General features: G+C 41.1%; 2 protein-coding genes across 4 annotated transcripts in view; one reads left to right on the top strand and one right to left on the bottom strand.

Moving 5' to 3' along the window:
• Nucleotides 1-19424, bottom strand: part of LOC142159791 (uncharacterized) — a 1176369-nt gene that overhangs the window by 1058807 nt on the left and 98138 nt on the right. The window lies entirely within an intron of this gene.
• The window catches only part of LOC142159777 (uncharacterized), a 93163-nt gene that overhangs the window by 44501 nt on the left and 29238 nt on the right, over nt 1-19424 (top strand). The window contains exons 4-6 of one of the 2 annotated variants that reach the window (XM_075214463.1): nt 14753-16180; nt 16853-17608; nt 17777-18364. The exons of the other annotated variant lie outside the window; for it this stretch is intronic. Coding sequence (XP_075070564.1) covers nt 14753-16180; nt 16853-17608; nt 17777-18364 — 2772 coding nt within the window. The remainder of the gene's footprint in view (nt 1-14752; nt 16181-16852; nt 17609-17776; nt 18365-19424) is intronic. 2 annotated transcript variants of the gene reach the window in all.

Here is a 19424-nt window from a genome sequence, read left to right as displayed (position 1 = left end):
TGGTTGAGGAATATCTTAAGCTTGTCTGAAGAGGTGGGTTTTCAGAGAACGCTTGAAGGTTTGGAGACTAGAGGAAAGTCTTACTGTGCAAGGGAGGGAATTTCACAAAGTGGGTGCAGCCCGAAAAAAGTTCTGCAACTGAGAATGGGAGGATGTCATGCGAGTGGAAGAGAGACGCAGATCTTGTGCAGAACGGAGGTGTCGCGTAGGGAGATATTTTGAGACAAGTAAGGAAATGTATGTCGGTGCAATTTTGTTGACGGCCTTGTATGTTAGTAGAAGAATTTTATATTTGGATTTGTTGAAATACAGGCAACCAATGTAGAGACTGACAGAGTGGCTCAGCAGGGGAAGAACGGTTTGCAAGGAAAATCAATCTAGCCGCTGCATGCATAATAGATTGTAGGGGTTCAAGTCTGACTTTGGGAAGACCAATAAGGAGGGAATTGCAATAGTCGATGCGGGAGATGATGAGTGCATGAATTAAGGTTTTTGCGATGTTTTGTGTGAGATATGTGTGTATTCTGAAAATAAATGATAGTTGTGAGTCAAGGATAACACCTAGGCAGCGAGCTTGCGTGGTGGGATTTATGGTCATGTTATCAACAGAAATAGAAATGTCAGGCAGGAAGCTTCTGTTTTTGGGTGGGAATATTATTATTTCAGTTTTTGAAAGATTGAGTTTGAGTTGGAGAGAAGACATCCAAGATGAAATGGCAGAAAGACAGTCAGTCAGCCTTGCGCTACTCCAACTGATAAAGGATCAGAGCAGAGGTGGATCCAGAGAAATTAACACTGAAAGAGCGATTAGGTAGGGTGAGAACCAGGATAGGACAGTGCCTTCAAGACCTAGGAATTGTAGCGTTTGTATGAGGAGAGTGTGGTCAACAGTGTCAAATGCAGCAGAGAGATCCAGGAGAATTAGAAGAGAGTAATGGTTTTTACTTTTTGCTGTGATCAAATCATTGACAACCTTGGTCAGCGCAGTCTCTGTGGAGTGTTGAGATCCAAAGCCTGACTGAAGAGGATCCAATAGGTTGTTTGCTGTCAGAAAGTGTGAGAGGCGAGTGTAGGCAATTCTCTTGAGAAGCTTGGAGGGGCACGGGAGCTGAGAGATGGGTCGGTAATTTGCGAGAGAGTTTGGGTCAGAATTTTGTTTTTTTAAAATGGGAGTAATCACTGCATGCTTGAATAGTGATGGAAAAATACCAGTAGAAAGAGATAGATTACAGATTTTACTTATGGGGGAATGAGCACAGGAGAGAGGGACCTACTAATTTGTGAGGGAATGGGATCAAGAGGACAGGAGGTAGAGTAGGAAGATGAGAACAGAGTAGAAATTTCCTCTTCATTTGTGGGATCAAATGAAGAGAGCGTGTTAGAGGGTGCTACAAAGGAATTGATCTGATTGCTTGTTGAGGGAGATGATACCATTTCAAGTCTGATCTTATCTATTTTGTCCTTAAAATAGGAAGCAAGATCCTGGGCACGGATGGTAGTTGGAGGATTTGGGGCGGGAGGATTCAGAAGAGATTTAAATGTGTTAAAAAGGCTTTTGGGGTTAGAAGCCTGAGCATAGATGAGAGATTGGAAGTATGTTTGTTTTGCAGTGTCCAGGGCATTTCTATAGGATTGGTAGATACCAGTATATGTGATGAAATCATTAGAGGTGCAAGATTTACGCCAGTGACGTTCTGCTTTACGAGAAAGTTTTTGTAGAGTTCGTGTTACTTTAGTGTGCCACGGTTGGCAACGAAGTCTACGCGGAGTATGTAGTGTCGCTGGAGCCACGTGATCAAGGGCAGTTGCTAGGGTTTGGTGAAAATGGGGTATTGCCCGATCAGGGGAGGAGCATATAGAAATTGGGGAGAGAAGGTGTTGGAGAGAGGTGTAAAACTGTTGAAGATCAATAGAGTTGATATTCCTGCGGTTGTGAGGAAGCTTGGAAGAGTTTGACACTAGGGAGGGTAAAGAACTGGGGGTGAGCGAGTATCTAATAAGGTGATGATCCGAGAGGGGGAAAGGAGTGTTAAGAAAATCAGAAACTGAGCATAGTCTAGAGAAAACAAGATCAAGACAGTGGCCATCCTGATGAGTAGCGGATTCAATCCACTGGGAGAGGTCAAGTGTGGAGGTTAGAGAGAGTAGTTTGGAAGCAGCATTGGAACGTGGATTAGAAATAGGGATGTTGAAATCACCCATGATGATGGTGGGGATGTCAGAGGATAAGAAGTGAGGGAGTCCCACAGAGAAGTGTTCAAGAAATTGTTGGTGTGGACCAGGGGGGTGATAGATGACAGCAACACGCATAGAGAACGGGTTAAAAATCCTAACAGCATGTACTTCAAAAGATGTAAACGTGAGTGATGGGACATTTGGTAGCACTGTGGGATGAGAAGTAGTCCAACCCCACCCTCCTTGTCTTCCTCCTGGTCTGGGGGTGTGGGTGAAATGGAGACCACCATGTGAAAGGGCTGCAGGTGAGGCAGTGTCTGATTGCGTGAGCCATGTTTCTGTTATTGCTAGAAGGTTTAGGTTGTTTGAGAGGACGAGATTGTATACAGAGGTAAGTTTGTTACAAACAGAGTATGCATTCCAAAAGGCACATTTAATGGACTTTGGAAGAGAGGGCAGACAGGTGATGCGTTTGAGATTTGCTGGATTTCTGTAGTGTTCAGATATATGTGTCTGGGAGAAGTGAGGGGGACTTGGATTAGGTGATATATCACCAGCTAATAGAAGCAGGGAGGAAGAAAGGTAGAAAATATGATTGTAAGATGTGTGTCTTTTTAGTTTCTGGCGACAGGGTGAGGCTGTTAAAGTTATTGAATTTAAATAGGAAAAGAGTTCATGAGTGTTCACTAGAGGTGAGTGAAGTAATGATGGGGCAATGTGGACAGAGGTTTGTGTTAAAGGATGATTATAGTCCTAAAGATAATGCCATGAAAAGAGAGAAAGCAAAATGAATAAAATTGCAAAAATTAGGGAATTAAAAGAATTATCTAATTGCAATGTCCCGTGTAATCAGATAATTAGTGCAGAGTGAGGCTGCAGCAAATGTAGTTTATTCATGGATGTCTGGATAGTATAGAGTAATGATGTGGGAGCCATGTGGGGGAGGGGTGGAAGTGTTGAATGTAGAGAAATAAAGAGCAGGTGATTGAGTAGCTGAGTCATGAGAGAGGAGGGTGTTGAAATTCAGTATAATTTCTTCCTACTTGTGATGGCAGACAAAGCATTAAGTAGAATTGAAAGCACAGTGATGAGATAGGGGACTGAAATAGCTCTAGCATGGGTAGGTAGTGGCTGAGCAAGTAGTACAGCAGGCTGATTAAACAGAGGCAATGTTGCAGGTAAAATGAACTGACAAAACAAACGTTAATGAGCTGAGTAGACAATAAGAGCAGAGTCCATAACAGTCTTCATGTTGTGAAGATTGTAGCCAGAGAGAGATGGAAATATCAGGGGTAGAATATGGTTTTTCAAGTGAATACTGACTGTTGTCCTTGTGTATACACTTAGAGCTATACACACTAACTATGCAGCCATTCTACAATGAATATATAAGGTTAACAAACATATGTGATCAGTGTTCTTCAATCAAGCCCTCAATAAACCCCCCTAACACACCCTAGCAATAAAAAGTTTAAACAAACAGTGAAAGGACAACATACAAATAGAAATAAAATTGCACTTTCTTAATTTAGATCAGACTCTGTTGCAATAAGGCTGATTGCGCTCTAATAAGTACATATCAGTATAACCCAAAGATATTTAATTGATTTTACATTTACAACTTTTATGCATTTCATTGGACCTGGAATGCTCTTCTTAATTCCACCTCTGGGGGTAAATGTATGAACGTGCGGGTTCTTCAACACCCGCTTGTTCATCGTGTTCGGCGATTAAATTTCAAGCGGCGCTTTTTTACTGTTTTACACTGCCTCTAAGATTGGCACATAGAAGAGATACCTCCTTAATTACTTACTTAGGTTAATGTACAGACATGTGGCCATCACGCCTAAACAATGTATTCAGTGTCACAATGTGTCTTCTACAGATGGATCCAGTAACAGAAATACCCCAGAGAGATGTCCCCGTCCTCTTTATTCACAGGATTGTAAAGAGGAAAATACCAGGATCCCACAGGAGTGTCAGGTAGATGGAATTTATGGTCTTGCAAATTACCAAATTTACTTTTCACTATATGATCTGTAGAACAGCTGTGTATGTCTAATACACTGATATTATTCTGTTTAATCTCAATTAATGAAATAAGACATTATTAAAGTGTTATTTTATTGATTTTTTTCTTATTGAGGTTGAAGATCTGATTGATATTAAGGTAGAAAATATAAAGGCCGAAGAAGAGACGTATGTGAGGGGTGATCAGCAGTGTAAGGAGGAGGAAATCCCTACAGATATCAGCACTGGTGAGTAATAAACATTTATTACAGAAAACAATGACACATTCTCCTTGTTCAGACACTACCACAATCACTTGTTCTACACCCATAATAGTATCTTCCCAGTGGGGGAGTTAGGATTTTTGTAGGAGTTTTCCGTGGTGCACTGTAGGTTGGTGGGGTGATGTGGTGTTTCTGTTGCTGTGTGGATGTACTAATATTGGAGTTTGGTTTATATTGATGTTACTCTCGTAAGTTCGGTGGATTGGTGTTCTTGGGTGTGTTCCTTGAATAGAGAGCAATGTTTGTTGAGTACATAGAACAATTGCTTTGGTTATCTTCTGGTGTATATCGAGCCCTGTGAACAGATGGGGAGAGTGGGGGGTAAAGGGGAAGGAGGCTCACCTTAATGGTAGTAGGTGGTTTGCAAAGTACCCAGTTGGTCTGTCCTTCAGCATCTTCACTCCTGGTCTCCTCCTAACGTCATATAAGTGCATGCTACCAGCCAAGAGATCTGACCAGTCTCTTCCTCACCATAGTGATTCTATCACTGATAAATGTGATGATATGGATGGTATTACCCATAATCTTCCCTGTGCAGTAGTACATGTGACATTATCCATTATCTTCCTTGTGTTAAATTTCTGAATGTTTTATTCATAGTAATCTCCTTATCTTCTGCCTCTGTCCCCCTACTCTCCCTCTCTCCCCTGCGTCTCTCTGTCTGTCCACCCCTCCCCTTAGATTGTACGCTCCTCTGAGCAGGGCCATCTCTCCTCCTGTTTCCACCACTTCTAACTCTGCTCTCCAGCTACTTAGCCCTCCTCCTCAAAGGTCCTCCACCCCACATCCACTTTCGCTCCCTCCTCCCCCCTGGGGGTCTCCCTGTCTTCCGCGCCCCCCTTCTTGGGCCCCGTCGTTTTCGGATCCTCCCTCCCCCTTCCCCGCCCTCTCTAGCTGTGCATTGAGCGTACTGAGTTGCTGTGTTTACTGTACTGTGCTGTCTCCCATTGTATTGTGATTTTGTTTGTCTCTGTACGGCGCTGCGGATGCCTTGTAGCGCCTTATAAATAAATATTAATAATAATAATAATAATAATAGTATGTGTATCACTGCAATACTAAAGCAGGTTATTTCCTGCATACATCCCATCACAACACCATTCACACAAACTGCCTGCTTCCACTCACAGAACTATAATCACACACCCATCATTGTACCATAGCTCCCCTCATATCTCTTTGGTTGGTGCTTTGTGCTGTTGCTCTTCATCTTCTGACCTGTCTCTGTATCCTGCTCTGCCCTTATGCTTTCTTTCACTTTCTGTTGTTGCCAGTTTGTGCCCTGCTCCATTCTCCTACTCAGTCCTAATGCTCTCCTCCGCTCTGTGCCTTCATCATTCTGTGTTGCTATTCTGTTGTGCCTTTGGTCACTTATTATAGATAAATCGAAAATAAATAATTATATATATACATACATACATACATACATACATACATACATACATACAACTATATCTGTGTGTGTGTAAGTTTACACAAACGGGATGCAGCTGTAATTTTTATTTCTTTACCGTTTAACTGTCACAGAAAGAAAATCAGCTGAGAGTTGAACCTCCTATCTGTGCATGCTCCATAGAGCGATGCGGATGGCTGGAGGCTGTCCCACTTCCTGTCCTTACTAAATCACAGGGGACACCACTACCAAGATGGGAGACGGAGCGTAGCGCTCCATATGAACAGCTATTGCCTACTGCGCTGTATTCATTGTTTCACTTTCATGCTACCTGGAGGACACTGCTACCATGGGTTGTACGAGGACAGCGTGGAGTTGGCACTTAGCTAGTTAACTTGTTTAATGCATCACTGCTGACAGACCCCTCCCCACTGCCACCTCCTGTAGCTCCTCATTTTAGATTAAGGGAGTTGGCTTACTTTTTGTGCTAGATAGTTTTTTTTAACTTTAATTTACTTTTTTATTACTTTATTTTTTTAGGGAAGTATTTTTACTTTTGCATCTTTATCTGAGGAGTGTGATCTAGAACACACTCCTATTAGGCAGCAGCACTACTCTGTCTTGTGAGAGCCGGATGACTCTCCCTGACAGCGCTGGCAGTGTTTAACAGTGCTGACAGGCGACTTAGTGAAGCCACTGTCACACTGACAGCCTCCCGACATACCGGCGCTGCCTTCACAGGGATAGAGGGCCGGTACTCTGAGCGATGAGGGGGCACCTCTTACGGGGACGTACCAAGTTCCCCCTTTAGAGAAAGGAGGGGGGAATCTTGGTTTTAAGCTGCAGGATCTTAAGTAGAGGAGAACAGAAGATATAAAATGTGGTGACCTGTTAGGATAAAAAGGAAAAACAGCCACCGATTGCAGGAGCGGAAACGTCGGGGGGCGGAGCTAAGGCATATAGGGCTCCCCCACCTCTACTACATACTTGGACTCCCCCATCTGTGTGCCAAGAGAATTACCCAGGAAGAAAGCAGACTCTCTGTCACGACTTGCATTCTGCAGCTCCTGTCTGCAGGTACCTTGTTGGATCTTTTGCATATATTTGTCCTGCCTGTAGTACCACTGCTGACCAAAGGGGCCACTGTGCTACTTGGACTGCTCTTACCTGCCTCATTATTGCTGGGAGCTTTACACCTGCTTCTGGCCTATATAAACTTGTCTGTTTCAAGCAATCTTTGCAAGATTATCAGGTTACTCTATCTGATGAGAAGCTATCCTTGATTCCTGGTTATTCATCTCAGCTCTGTGTCCATCGCTGCTGTTTGCTGGATTCCTCTCATCTCTGCATACCTGTGCCACTATCCTTGGTAAACCGCTACTCATCTCTGCTGTGAGTTCATCATTGCTGTATATTGGATTTCCCTCAGCTCTGCATACCTGTTCCGTAATCCGTGGTGTACTGTTATTCATTTCTGCTGTGTGTTCATTACTGCTGTGTATTGGATTTCCTTCATCTCTGCAGACCTGTTCCACTACTCGTGGTAAACGCGACACCTGTCATCCAATCAACCTGCATCATTGACTGCTGTTATCTGTTCCACTATCTGTGCCTGCATCACTGACTGTTGTTGCTTATTCCATTGTTATGAACTGTAGTTCACTTCTGCCTTTCCAGTCTTGCATCTTGAACCAGTGTTATCTGTGTTTTCTAATAAACCACTTCATTCACTTATCCTCTCTCCGTGGTCTTACCTTGGAAACCCTGACACTCTCCTCAGCCTAACATCAGGGGACACTGCAGACTGACTCCTCTCCTGCACATCGTGCTTAACTGGAAGGCTAAGTACCATTATTATATACCTTTCTATAGTAGTTTTAAAAACATTTTGTATTCTACTTAGCCAACTTATACGTTTTCATATTGCTGTTGCAAGATACAACTTTTACGGTTATAGATTAGTTGCTATCCTTTTAAAAAAATATGTCCGATAACGGGAAAGCACCACTTACAAAATATTTCACTTGTTCAAAATGTAAGGTTAAGTTGTCAATTGGACAAAAGGACCCGTGGGTACTTTGTACTGACTGTGATGTGGGGACACACACTACACAGGCCCAGTCTAATGTACCTCCACTACCAGAGGATTCGGCATGGGCATCTTCTCTGGTGCAGTCGTTTACTACACTGGTCCAACTACTTACTAAGACTACGGGGTTAACAACGGTTTCTGATGTTCTCCCCACTGCGTCGGTAGAATCTGCCCTCCCGGTCACAGTAGGGATGACAGTGACCGCCAGGCTATCTGATGTGGCTTTGGCAAGTTCATAATCCTCTCTCACGAACTCAGGCCCTTCCTTGGGAGAACCAGTTTGGTCCTAATTCTTGTTCAGATGCCTTCCGTCTACAAATCCTCTTCTGTCCCTCTCTGATTCTGAGAGGTCTTCAGAAGAGGAGGGCGAGGCCTATTTTTGACTCGGATTCTGCGCAGGCCACGGACCCGGAAGAATCCCCTAGATTTCAGGGCATCCGTTTTACACTGCCAGTGGAATTAACAGACATCGCAGAAGCAGCTTGGAAACAACCGGACTATAAGTTTACTATATCAAGGAAATTCATTACCCTGTACTCGTTAAAGAAAGAGGACCTGGCCCGCTGGGAACAGATCCCAAACCTTGACACTGCGGTAGCTCATTTAGCTCGCCACACTACGCTTTCGGTGCCAGGAACAGCAGCCCTGCAGGATGCCACTGATCGCAGGGTCGAGGGTCATTTAAAATCAATTCATGTAGCGGCAGGCACCTGTTTAAGATCCATGTTTTCATCATTGTGGGTTGTCAGAGCGATGAAAGCTTGGGCAGAACAGTTGGCAGAGGGTCTGCAGCATTCAGAATTGCTTCCCCTTGCCTTGCATCTAAAGGAAGCCTCTGCATACTTATATGAGGTGGCCCAAAATGCAGCCTCTATTTCGTCCTTCATATCGGATTCGGCGGAGGCAGCCAGAAGGACCCTATGGCGGAGGTCCAGGGACGCAGATACAGAGTCTAAAAACATTGCTTGAAACTTTACCCTATACAGGCTCAGTGTTGTTTGGGCTCGAATTGTACAATATTATTTGCCAGGCCACAGGTGGCAAAAGTAATTTTCTCCAGTAAACGTTCCTAAGGTAAAACCTCCTCGATTTGGTTCTTTTAGGCAGCCCTTTCGGGGAGGCTCCTTTGCTAGGGGTCAGACGAGTAGAGGTAGACCGACTGGTAGCAGGGAACACTCTTATAGAGGTAGGTCTTCCATCTCTATAAGACGGCCGTCCGCAAAAGTTACGGAAGAACCAACATCCTGACTGTCATCCACCCCTTTCTTCCAGCAGCTGGAGTTGGGGGCAATTGAGTCTGTTCAGAGAACAGTGGATGGAGTCCTCCCAAGACCTTTGGATTTGCGGGACCATGACATGAGGGTATATGATAGACCTGTCAGTCCAGCCTCTCGTCGCTTCTTTGCAATATCTTTACCCCACGATCCAGAAAGGAGACAGGCGATGCGGCTCTGTGTCGCTTCTCTGCTTTCTGCAGGAATCATTTGCACGGTACCAGACAACCAGAAAAGACAGGGGTTCTATTCAAATCTGTTTCTGGTCCCGAAGCTGGATGGATCATTCCAAGCCATTTTAAATTTAAAAATGTTAAATCTACACCTAAGGGTGGACAAGTTTTGCATGGAGTCCCTCCGATCAGTAATCAATGGACTGGAAGCAGACAAATTTTTAGTGTCAATAGATATAAAGGACGCTTACCTTCACATCCCCATTTGGGAGAGACATCAGTCACTTCTCAGATTTATGGTAGGCTTAGCTTAATTCCAATTTCGGGCACTCCCCTTCAGCCTTTCCACAGTGCCCAGAGTGTTCACAAAAATCATGTTAGTAATGGCGGCATGTCTTAGTTCCAGAGGGGTCAAAATAATACCATACTTAGACACCCTCCTCATCAACGCCACATCAGCGAATCTATTACAACAGCACCTGATGCATACAATTAGGATCCTGGAGCACCATGGATGGTTAATAAATCTAAAGAAATCACAATTGATTCCTTGCCAGCGGATGACCTTTCTGGGGCTCATCATGGACACCAGAAAACAAAGGGTGTTTCATGTGGAGGACAAGGCCAGGTCATTACGGGAAGTAACTACACAGGTTCTGGTCACTCACAGTCCAACCATTCACTTATGCATGTGTCTCCTAGGGAAGATGGTGTCGACCTTCGAGACAATTCCTTACGGTCAGTTCCATTACCACTGCTTCCAGTGGGACCTCTTAATGGAGTGGTCAGGTTCCCATCTCCATTCGGAACGCAAGAAGATCCGCTTGTCTACCAAAGCCAGGGTGGCTCTACAGTGGTGGTTGGTTCAGGATCATCTAGCGGTAGTTAGGTCCTTTGCCCCATGGTCTTGGATCATAGTAACCACAGACGCCAGCTTAAGAGGCTAGAGGAGGGGCTGTGGCCCTTCACTTACAGCTGCAGGGCCTTTGGTCAACTTTGATCAACATTCTGGAGTTGAAGGACATGTTAATGGCTTCAACATGCTTCAGGGTTTTCTGGTCAGGTTACAGTCCGACAATGCCACAGCAGTGGCTTATGTCAAGAGACAGAGTGGAACCAGAAGTGCAGGAGCAATGACAATGGCAGCACAGATCTTCACCTGGGCGGAACAGAATGTTCATTCAATCTCAGCGGTGTTCATCCTAGGCATTCAGAACTGGGAGGCAGATTATCTAAGCTGTCATGCAGTGATGCCAGGGAAGTGGTCTCTCCACCAGGAGGTCTTCCAGTCGCTGATCCTGAGATGGGGTCCCCCAGATCTGGACCTTATGACGTTGAGCCAGAACAGGAAGGAAGATTCTGCGCAAGGGCAAGGGACCCCCTGGCAGTAGCCGTCGACGTCATGACAATGCCCTGGGACTTCCGGTTGGGATATATGTTCCCCCCCTATTCCCATGATTCACTATGTTCTCAGACGTGTAAGGCAAGTGGGACTCCCAGTGATACTGGTGGCTCACGCCTGGCCGCGGAGGGTATGGTATGCAGACATTATCTCGATGGCAGTAGGTAAGGGAGTCCGTCTACCACTGCGAGATGACCTTCTTCTCCAAGGTCCATTCAGACATCAGGACTTTCCTCGGCTGACTTTAACGGCATGGCTGTTAAAGCCAGCCTTTGTCGGTCTAGAGGATTCTCTCCCAGAGTTGTGAACACACTGTTGCAAGCTCGTAAGCCAGTTTCGGCTCGTTCCCCTCATACAACCCATGGTAGCAGTGTCCCCCAGATGGAATCAGAGAAACGGATTTATCGTAAGTATAAAAATCCTGTTTTTGTTTTGCTACCTACATGTCCACTTGGTGACGTTTGAGTAGTGTAGACCAATGGAGAGGATGTGGTGTTAATTTAGCCCACATCTACTCTGCTTCCAAGTCTTCAATGTATGTGTGTGAGTACAGTGTCTGTGTACAGTGTCTGTATGAGCATTGTGTTGGACAATGTCACTGGCTAATGAGGCTCAGTGTCCTACGATACAGGCTGGTCCATGTGTATGCTTGGGAAATATTGCACACCAAACTCTGCATTGTCATATGTGACTGCAATCTGCATGTCCCTGTGACTGGGTCTATGCAATAAGCTTGGTAATGTGTTTTATTTTAAGCCAATGTTTTATCTGTGTAAGTGCTGTACGTTGTGACAAGATGGGTTTAAGAGCCATCATCTTCCCCATCTGTCATTTTTTTTTTTTTTTTTTATAATAGTTTTTATTACCTTTTTCAACAATTATTCAAATACAAAACATGAAAATCTGAAAAACAGAAGAAAAATGAAAGGTAAAAAACATAAAGGGAGAGGGGGAAAAAGGTAAAAAATATACCTAATGGTAAGCTTGTGAGCAGGGCCTTCTCACCTCTTTGTCTGTTTTTACCCAGTTTGTTTATTAGTTTACTATGTTTGTCCCCAATTGTAAAGCGATACGGAATATGTTGGCTATATATAAATGATAATGGGAAAATAAAAAATAGCCCAGTCAAATATAAAAATACCATCCAGCATTACAATGCCAAATATATTAAGGCACCCATAACAAAAACCTAATACTTCGGTAAACACCACTCCCTACCACCGATAGAAACATATCTAGGAAGTAAGCAACGGTGAAACAGATTCCGATTCTAGGCAGCCCCTATATTGTGAGAATCTACCCATATCAGAGGTAAGAACTAACCAATTACGCCACTGCATGTACGGAGAACTCATGGAGGTAGAATAAGGAGCATCTAGAGTTTCCATGTCACGGCTAACTTGCACTTTAGAAACTACCTTAAATGGAAGGAATTACATCGGACTTCCATTCCTGTGCAATTACGGTCTGCGTAGCAATAAAGACGTGACCACTAACGTGTTTATCAGAGTCAGAAATACCGGATGGAAACATCTGTAATAGGGTCACTTCTAGTAACATTGGTATATCCTGCTGAGTGACAACATTAACAAGTGCAACTATACAGTGGTCCACAAAGCTTGAACTACTGAGCAAGTCTAAAAATGTGGAAGATATCCCCAATTCCCCACCCACGCCAGCAATATTTTGAAACAGAAGGCCACATTTTATGTAAATCAGCCGGGGTTAAGTAGAGCCTGTGGGTTAATTTAAAAAACCTCTCACTGTGGTTTAAACGATGTGAAATGTGATAAATATATTAGAAAAGAGATTCTCATTGAGCTGTAGTTTAAACCTGGCCCAAGTCTCGTTCCCAAAACAATGGGGAACGGAACTTTGGGTATTCATGAACTGATATAAGAAACTTATATCAAAACGAAATGCCTGCTTTATTCTGATCAGAAGTCAGTCTGGTCAATAACCGCAGGGAAGGCTCGGTGAACAAAGAATAGGGAAGGCCAAGTGATTTTATCCAATGTCTAAGTTGAAGAAAGTTATAAAAATCTTGCACTGGAAGGTTAATTTGAGATCTAATCTATGTATAAGACATAAGACCATCCTTATTATGTAAATGTCCCACCGTAGAGGCTTTATTGGCAACCCATTGAGATAATGAAGCTCAGTGATAAATTAGCTATAGAAAGCAAAATAATTTTTAGAGGTTGGTAAAAAAACATCCTGAGTAGCAGCGCAGGTTTTATTCCAGATCATCAAAGAGTCTTTAGTTGAACGGGGCATACTAGGAGCAGGGTGTTGCCATGCACTCGGTCCCCACAGCAGATCTGGGAGGGGGAAAGAGATTCTCCAAATCTACCCAAGGTTTTGACTGGGTGGGGAGAGACCAGTCTCTTATTTGGGACAAAAGGCACGCCTACTGATATGTGTTCAAATCTGGCAGTGCTAAGCCTCCCTTCCTCTTCTCTCGAGTCGTACACGAATAGACCAAAGGCTGAGGTCTGCCTTTCCAAACATGAACACATTCACTTCCGAAATTTAATCATCAACCCATTAGGCAATACCAATAGTAAAGTACAAAATAAATATAACTTATTTGGGACAAAAGACACGCCTAGGATGAAAAGATTGCTTATGTTTCATTAAACATTGGGTTGCTTTATTTTATTATCCTCATTTGTTGCACAATCTTACTGTGGCTAAAAATCAAGATGGAATTCAACTTATCTGTACTATTCTTAAATAAAACCAGGTGGGTTACATGTATTCATATGAACATCATATCTGATTACAACATGGTGTACCTGACCAAGGCACCACATCCCTCTTACAACAGGAAGCCAACATTCTATGGATCCCCTCTGACATCACAAATACATAAAAGGGGTTAAAACAGGGAGGCTCTCTACCTTAACCAGGATTAGGTTAATCAGCAATTGGTTTGAGTAGCAATTGTTGTTCTCCCTGAAATTGTCAAACTCCTAATCTTCAAAACAGCAGGGGGGAAAACCATAAGGGGATGACAAATCTCTACTCCCATCTCCATCCCCTTAGGGGCTGGACTTTCCAGTGTGGGAAATGTCCCTTTTTAAAAGACCTGCAGGAGAGACTTCTGTGTGTGTATCATTTCCTTCGAAAAGCTATTGGAGTTGGAGTCGCGAGTGTGCTAAGGATTTTCCCTGGGAGTTTTGTGGCTATTGATTAAAAGCTTTTCTTGGACTTGCAGATTTGTTTCCTCTGCCTGGCTTATTTTATAAATCGTGGACATAATCATTTACCTATAACGTGTTCTTGTTTGCAAGTAGAAATTAAACAATTGAACATTTTGAACTCACTAAATGTGTGAAAATTTGATATTCAATAGCTAATTTCCATTAATCTATTTTATTTCCAGCAGATGGACACAAAAGCCGGAATACTTCAGAGGGATATCTCGTTTTGTCTCCAGGTTATAAAATAGAAAATAACAACGTCATTCAAGATTTTCCAGGAGGAAAACCCATTACTCCAAATATACATCAATTGTTTCATAATGCACATATACAATCTGATTACTCTAATCATGAGGCATGTTTTCCTAATAACTCGGATATTGCTACACCTAGTGCAGCTAATAGAGGCAATACAGTATTTCCATGTTCTCAATGTGGGAAATGTTTTACACAGAAATCACATATTCTTGAACATCAAAGAATTCACACAGGTGAGAAACCATTTCCATGTTCTGAGTGTGGGAAATGTTTTACAGTTAAATCCAGTCTTGTTTCACATCAAAGAATTCACATAGGTGAGAACCCATTTCCATGTTCTGAGTGTGAGAAATGTTTTACAAAGAAATCATATCTTGTTGAACATCAAAGAATTCACACAGGTGAGAAACCATTTCCATGTTCTGAATGTGGGAAATGTTTTACTATTAAATCCAGTCTTGTTTCACATCAGAGAATTCACGTAGGTGAGAAACCATTTCCATGTTCTGAGTGTGGGAAATGTTTTACAAAGAAATCACATTTTGTTTCACATCACAGAATTCACACAGGTGAGAAACCATTTCCATGTTCTGAGTGTGGGAAATGTTTTACAAATAAATCACATCTTGTTCAACATCAAAGAATTCACACAGGTGATAAACCATTTCCATGTTCTGAGTGTGGGAAATGTTTTACACAGATATCAAATATTCTTGAACATCAAAAAATTCACACAGGTGAGAAACCATTTCCATGTTCTGAATGTGGGAAATGTTTTACTATTAAATCCAATCTTGTTTCACATCAGAGAATTCACACAGGTGATAAACCATTTCCATGTTCTGAATGTGGGAAATGTTTTACTATTAAATCCAGTCTTGTTTCACATCTGAGAATTCACATAGGTGAGAAACCATTTCCATGTTCTGAGTGTGGGAAATGTTTTACAAAGAAATCACATTTTGTTTCACATCAGAGAATTCACATAGGCGAGAAACCATTTCCATGTTCTGAGTGTGGGAAATGTTTTACAAAGAAATCATATCTTGTTCAACATCAAAGAATTCACACAGGTGATAAACCATTTCCATGTTCTGAATGTGGGAAATGTTTTACTATTAAATCCAGTCTTGTTTCACATCAGAGAATTCACACAGGTAAGAAGCTATTTTCATGTTCTGAGTGTGGGAAATGTTTTACAGTTAAATCCAGTCTTGTTTCACATCAAAGAATTCACATAGGTGAGAACCCATTTCCATGTTCTGAGTGTGAGAAATGTTTTACAAAGAAATCATATCTTGTTGAACATCAAAGAATTCACACAGGTGAGAAACCATTTCCATGTTCTGAATGTGGGAAATGTTTTACTATTAAATCCAGTCTTGTTTCACATCAGAGAATTCACACAGGTGATAAACCATTTCCATGTTCTGAATGTGGGAAATGTTTTACTATTAAATCCCGTCTTGTTTCACATCAGAGAATTCACACAGGTGAGAAGCTATTTTCATGTTCTGAATGTGGGAAATGTTTTACAGTTAAATCCAGTCTTGTTTCACATCAGAGAATTCACGTAGGTGAGAAACCATTTCCATGTTCTGAGTGTGGGAAATGTTTTACAAAGAAATCACATTTTGTTTCACATCACAGAATTCACACAGGTGAGAAACCATTTCCATGTTCTGAGTGTGGGAAATGTTTTACAAATAAATCACATCTTGTTCAACATCAAAGAATTCACACAGGTGATAAACCATTTCCATGTTCTGAGTGTGGGAAATGTTTTACACAGATATCAAATATTCTTGAACATCAAAAAATTCACACAGGTGAGAAACCATTTCCATGTTCTGAATGTGGGAAATGTTTTACTATTAAATCCAATCTTGTTTCACATCAGAGAATTCACACAGGTGATAAACCATTTCCATGTTCTGAATGTGGGAAATGTTTTACTATTAAATCCAGTCTTGTTTCACATCTGAGAATTCACATAGGTGAGAAACCATTTCCATGTTCTGAGTGTGGGAAATGTTTTACAAAGAAATCACATTTTGTTTCACATCAGAGAATTCACATAGGCGAGAAACCATTTCCATGTTCTGAGTGTGGGAAATGTTTTACAAAGAAATCATATCTTGTTCAACATCAAAGAATTCACACAGGTGATAAACCATTTCCATGTTCTGAATGTGGGAAATGTTTTACTATTAAATCCAGTCTTGTTTCACATCAGAGAATTCACACAGGTAAGAAGCTATTTTCATGTTCTGAGTGTGGGAAATGTTTTACAGTTAAATCCAGTCTTGTTTCACATCAAAGAATTCACATAGGTGAGAACCCATTTCCATGTTCTGAGTGTGAGAAATGTTTTACAAAGAAATCATATCTTGTTGAACATCAAAGAATTCACACAGGTGAGAAACCATTTCCATGTTCTGAATGTGGGAAATGTTTTACTATTAAATCCAGTCTTGTTTCACATCAGAGAATTCACACAGGTGATAAACCATTTCCATGTTCTGAATGTGGGAAATGTTTTACTATTAAATCCCGTCTTGTTTCACATCAGAGAATTCACACAGGTGAGAAGCTATTTTCATGTTCTGAATGTGGGAAATGTTTTACAGTTAAATCCAGTCTTGTTTCACATCAGAGAATTCACGTAGGTGAGAAACCATTTCCATGTTCTGAGTGTGGGAAATGTTTTACAAAGAAATCACATTTTGTTTCACATCACAGAATTCACACAGGTGAGAAACCATTTCCATGTTCTGAGTGTGGGAAATGTTTTACAAATAAATCACATCTTGTTCAACATCAAAGAATTCACACAGGTGATAAACCATTTCCATGTTCTGAGTGTGGGAAATGTTTTACACAGATATCAAATATTCTTGAACATCAAAAAATTCACACAGGTGAGAAACCATTTCCATGTTCTGAATGTGGGAAATGTTTTACTATTAAATCCAATCTTGTTTCACATCAGAGAATTCACACAGGTGATAAACCATTTCCATGTTCTGAATGTGGGAAATGTTTTACTATTAAATCCAGTCTTGTTTCACATCTGAGAATTCACATAGGTGAGAAACCATTTCCATGTTCTGAGTGTGGGAAATGTTTTACAAAGAAATCACATTTTGTTTCACATCAGAGAATTCACATAGGCGAGAAACCATTTCCATGTTCTGAGTGTGGGAAATGTTTTACAAAGAAATCATATCTTGTTCAACATCAAAGAATTCACACAGGTGATAAACCATTTCCATGTTCTGAATGTGGGAAATGTTTTACTATTAAATCCAGTCTTGTTTCACATCAGAGAATTCACACAGGTAAGAAGCTATTTTCATGTTCTGAGTGTGGGAAATGTTTTACAGTTAAATCCAGTCTTGTTTCACATCAAAGAATTCACATAGGTGAGAACCCATTTCCATGTTCTGAGTGTGAGAAATGTTTTACAAAGAAATCATATCTTGTTGAACATCAAAGAATTCACACAGGTGAGAAACCATTTCCATGTTCTGAATGTGGGAAATGTTTTACTATTAAATCCAGTCTTGTTTCACATCAGAGAATTCACACAGGTGATAAACCATTTCCATGTTCTGAATGTGGGAAATGTTTTACTATTAAATCCCGTCTTGTTTCACATCAGAGAATTCACACAGGTGAGAAGCTATTTTCATGTTCTGAATGTGGGAAATGTTTTACAGTTAAATCCAGTCTTGTTTCACATCAGAGAATTCACGTAGGTGAGAAACCATTTCCATGTTCTGAGTGTGGGAAATGTTTTACAAAGAAATCACATTTTGTTTCACATCACAGAATTCACACAGGTGAGAAACCATTTCCATGTTCTGAGTGTGGGAAATGTTTTACAAATAAATCACATCTTGTTCAACATCAAAGAATTCACACAGGTGATAAACCATTTCCATGTTCTGAGTGTGGGAAATGTTTTACACAGATATCAAATATTCTTGAACATCAAAAAATTCACACAGGTGAGAAACCATTTCCATGTTCTGAATGTGGGAAATGTTTTACTATTAAATCCAATCTTGTTTCACATCAGAGAATTCACACAGGTGATAAACCATTTCCATGTTCTGAATGTGGGAAATGTTTTACTATTAAATCCAGTCTTGTTTCACATCTGAGAATTCACATAGGTGAGAAACCATTTCCATGTTCTGAGTGTGGGAAATGTTTTACAAAGAAATCACATTTTGTTTCACATCAGAGAATTCACATAGGCGAGAAACCATTTCCATGTTCTGAGTGTGGGAAATGTTTTACAAAGAAATCATATCTTGTTCAACATCAAAGAATTCACACAGGTGATAAACCATTTCCATGTTCTGAATGTGGGAAATGTTTTACTATTAAATCCAGTCTTGTTTCACATCAGAGAATTCACACAGGTAAGAAGCTATTTTCATGTTCTGAGTGTGGGAAATGTTTTACAGTTAAATCCAGTCTTGTTTCACATCAAAGAATTCACATAGGTGAGAACCCATTTCCATGTTCTGAGTGTGAGAAATGTTTTACAAAGAAATCATATCTTGTTGAACATCAAAGAATTCACACAGGTGAGAAACCATTTCCATGTTCTGAATGTGGGAAATGTTTTACTATTAAATCCAGTCTTGTTTCACATCAGAGAATTCACACAGGTGATAAACCATTTCCATGTTCTGAATGTGGGAAATGTTTTACTATTAAATCCCGTCTTGTTTCACATCAGAGAATTCACACAGGTGAGAAGCTATTTTCATGTTCTGAATGTGGGAAATGTTTTACAGTTAAATCCAGTCTTGTTTCACATCAGAGAATTCACGTAGGTGAGAAACCATTTCCATGTTCTGAGTGTGGGAAATGTTTTACAAAGAAATCACATTTTGTTTCACATCACAGAATTCACACAGGTGAGAAACCATTTCCATGTTCTGAGTGTGGGAAATGTTTTACAAATAAATCACATCTTGTTCAACATCAAAGAATTCACACAGGTGATAAACCATTTCCATGTTCTGAGTGTGGGAAATGTTTTACACAGATATCAAATATTCTTGAACATCAAAAAATTCACACAGGTGAGAAACCATTTCCATGTTCTGAATGTGGGAAATGTTTTACTATTAAATC

This window comes from Mixophyes fleayi, chromosome 6, assembly GCF_038048845.1.
Source record: "Mixophyes fleayi isolate aMixFle1 chromosome 6, aMixFle1.hap1, whole genome shotgun sequence".
Taxonomy (NCBI): domain Eukaryota; kingdom Metazoa; phylum Chordata; class Amphibia; order Anura; family Limnodynastidae; genus Mixophyes; species Mixophyes fleayi.
The sequence above is the reverse complement of the archived record's forward strand: the minus strand, read 5'-3'. Positions and strand labels throughout refer to the sequence as shown.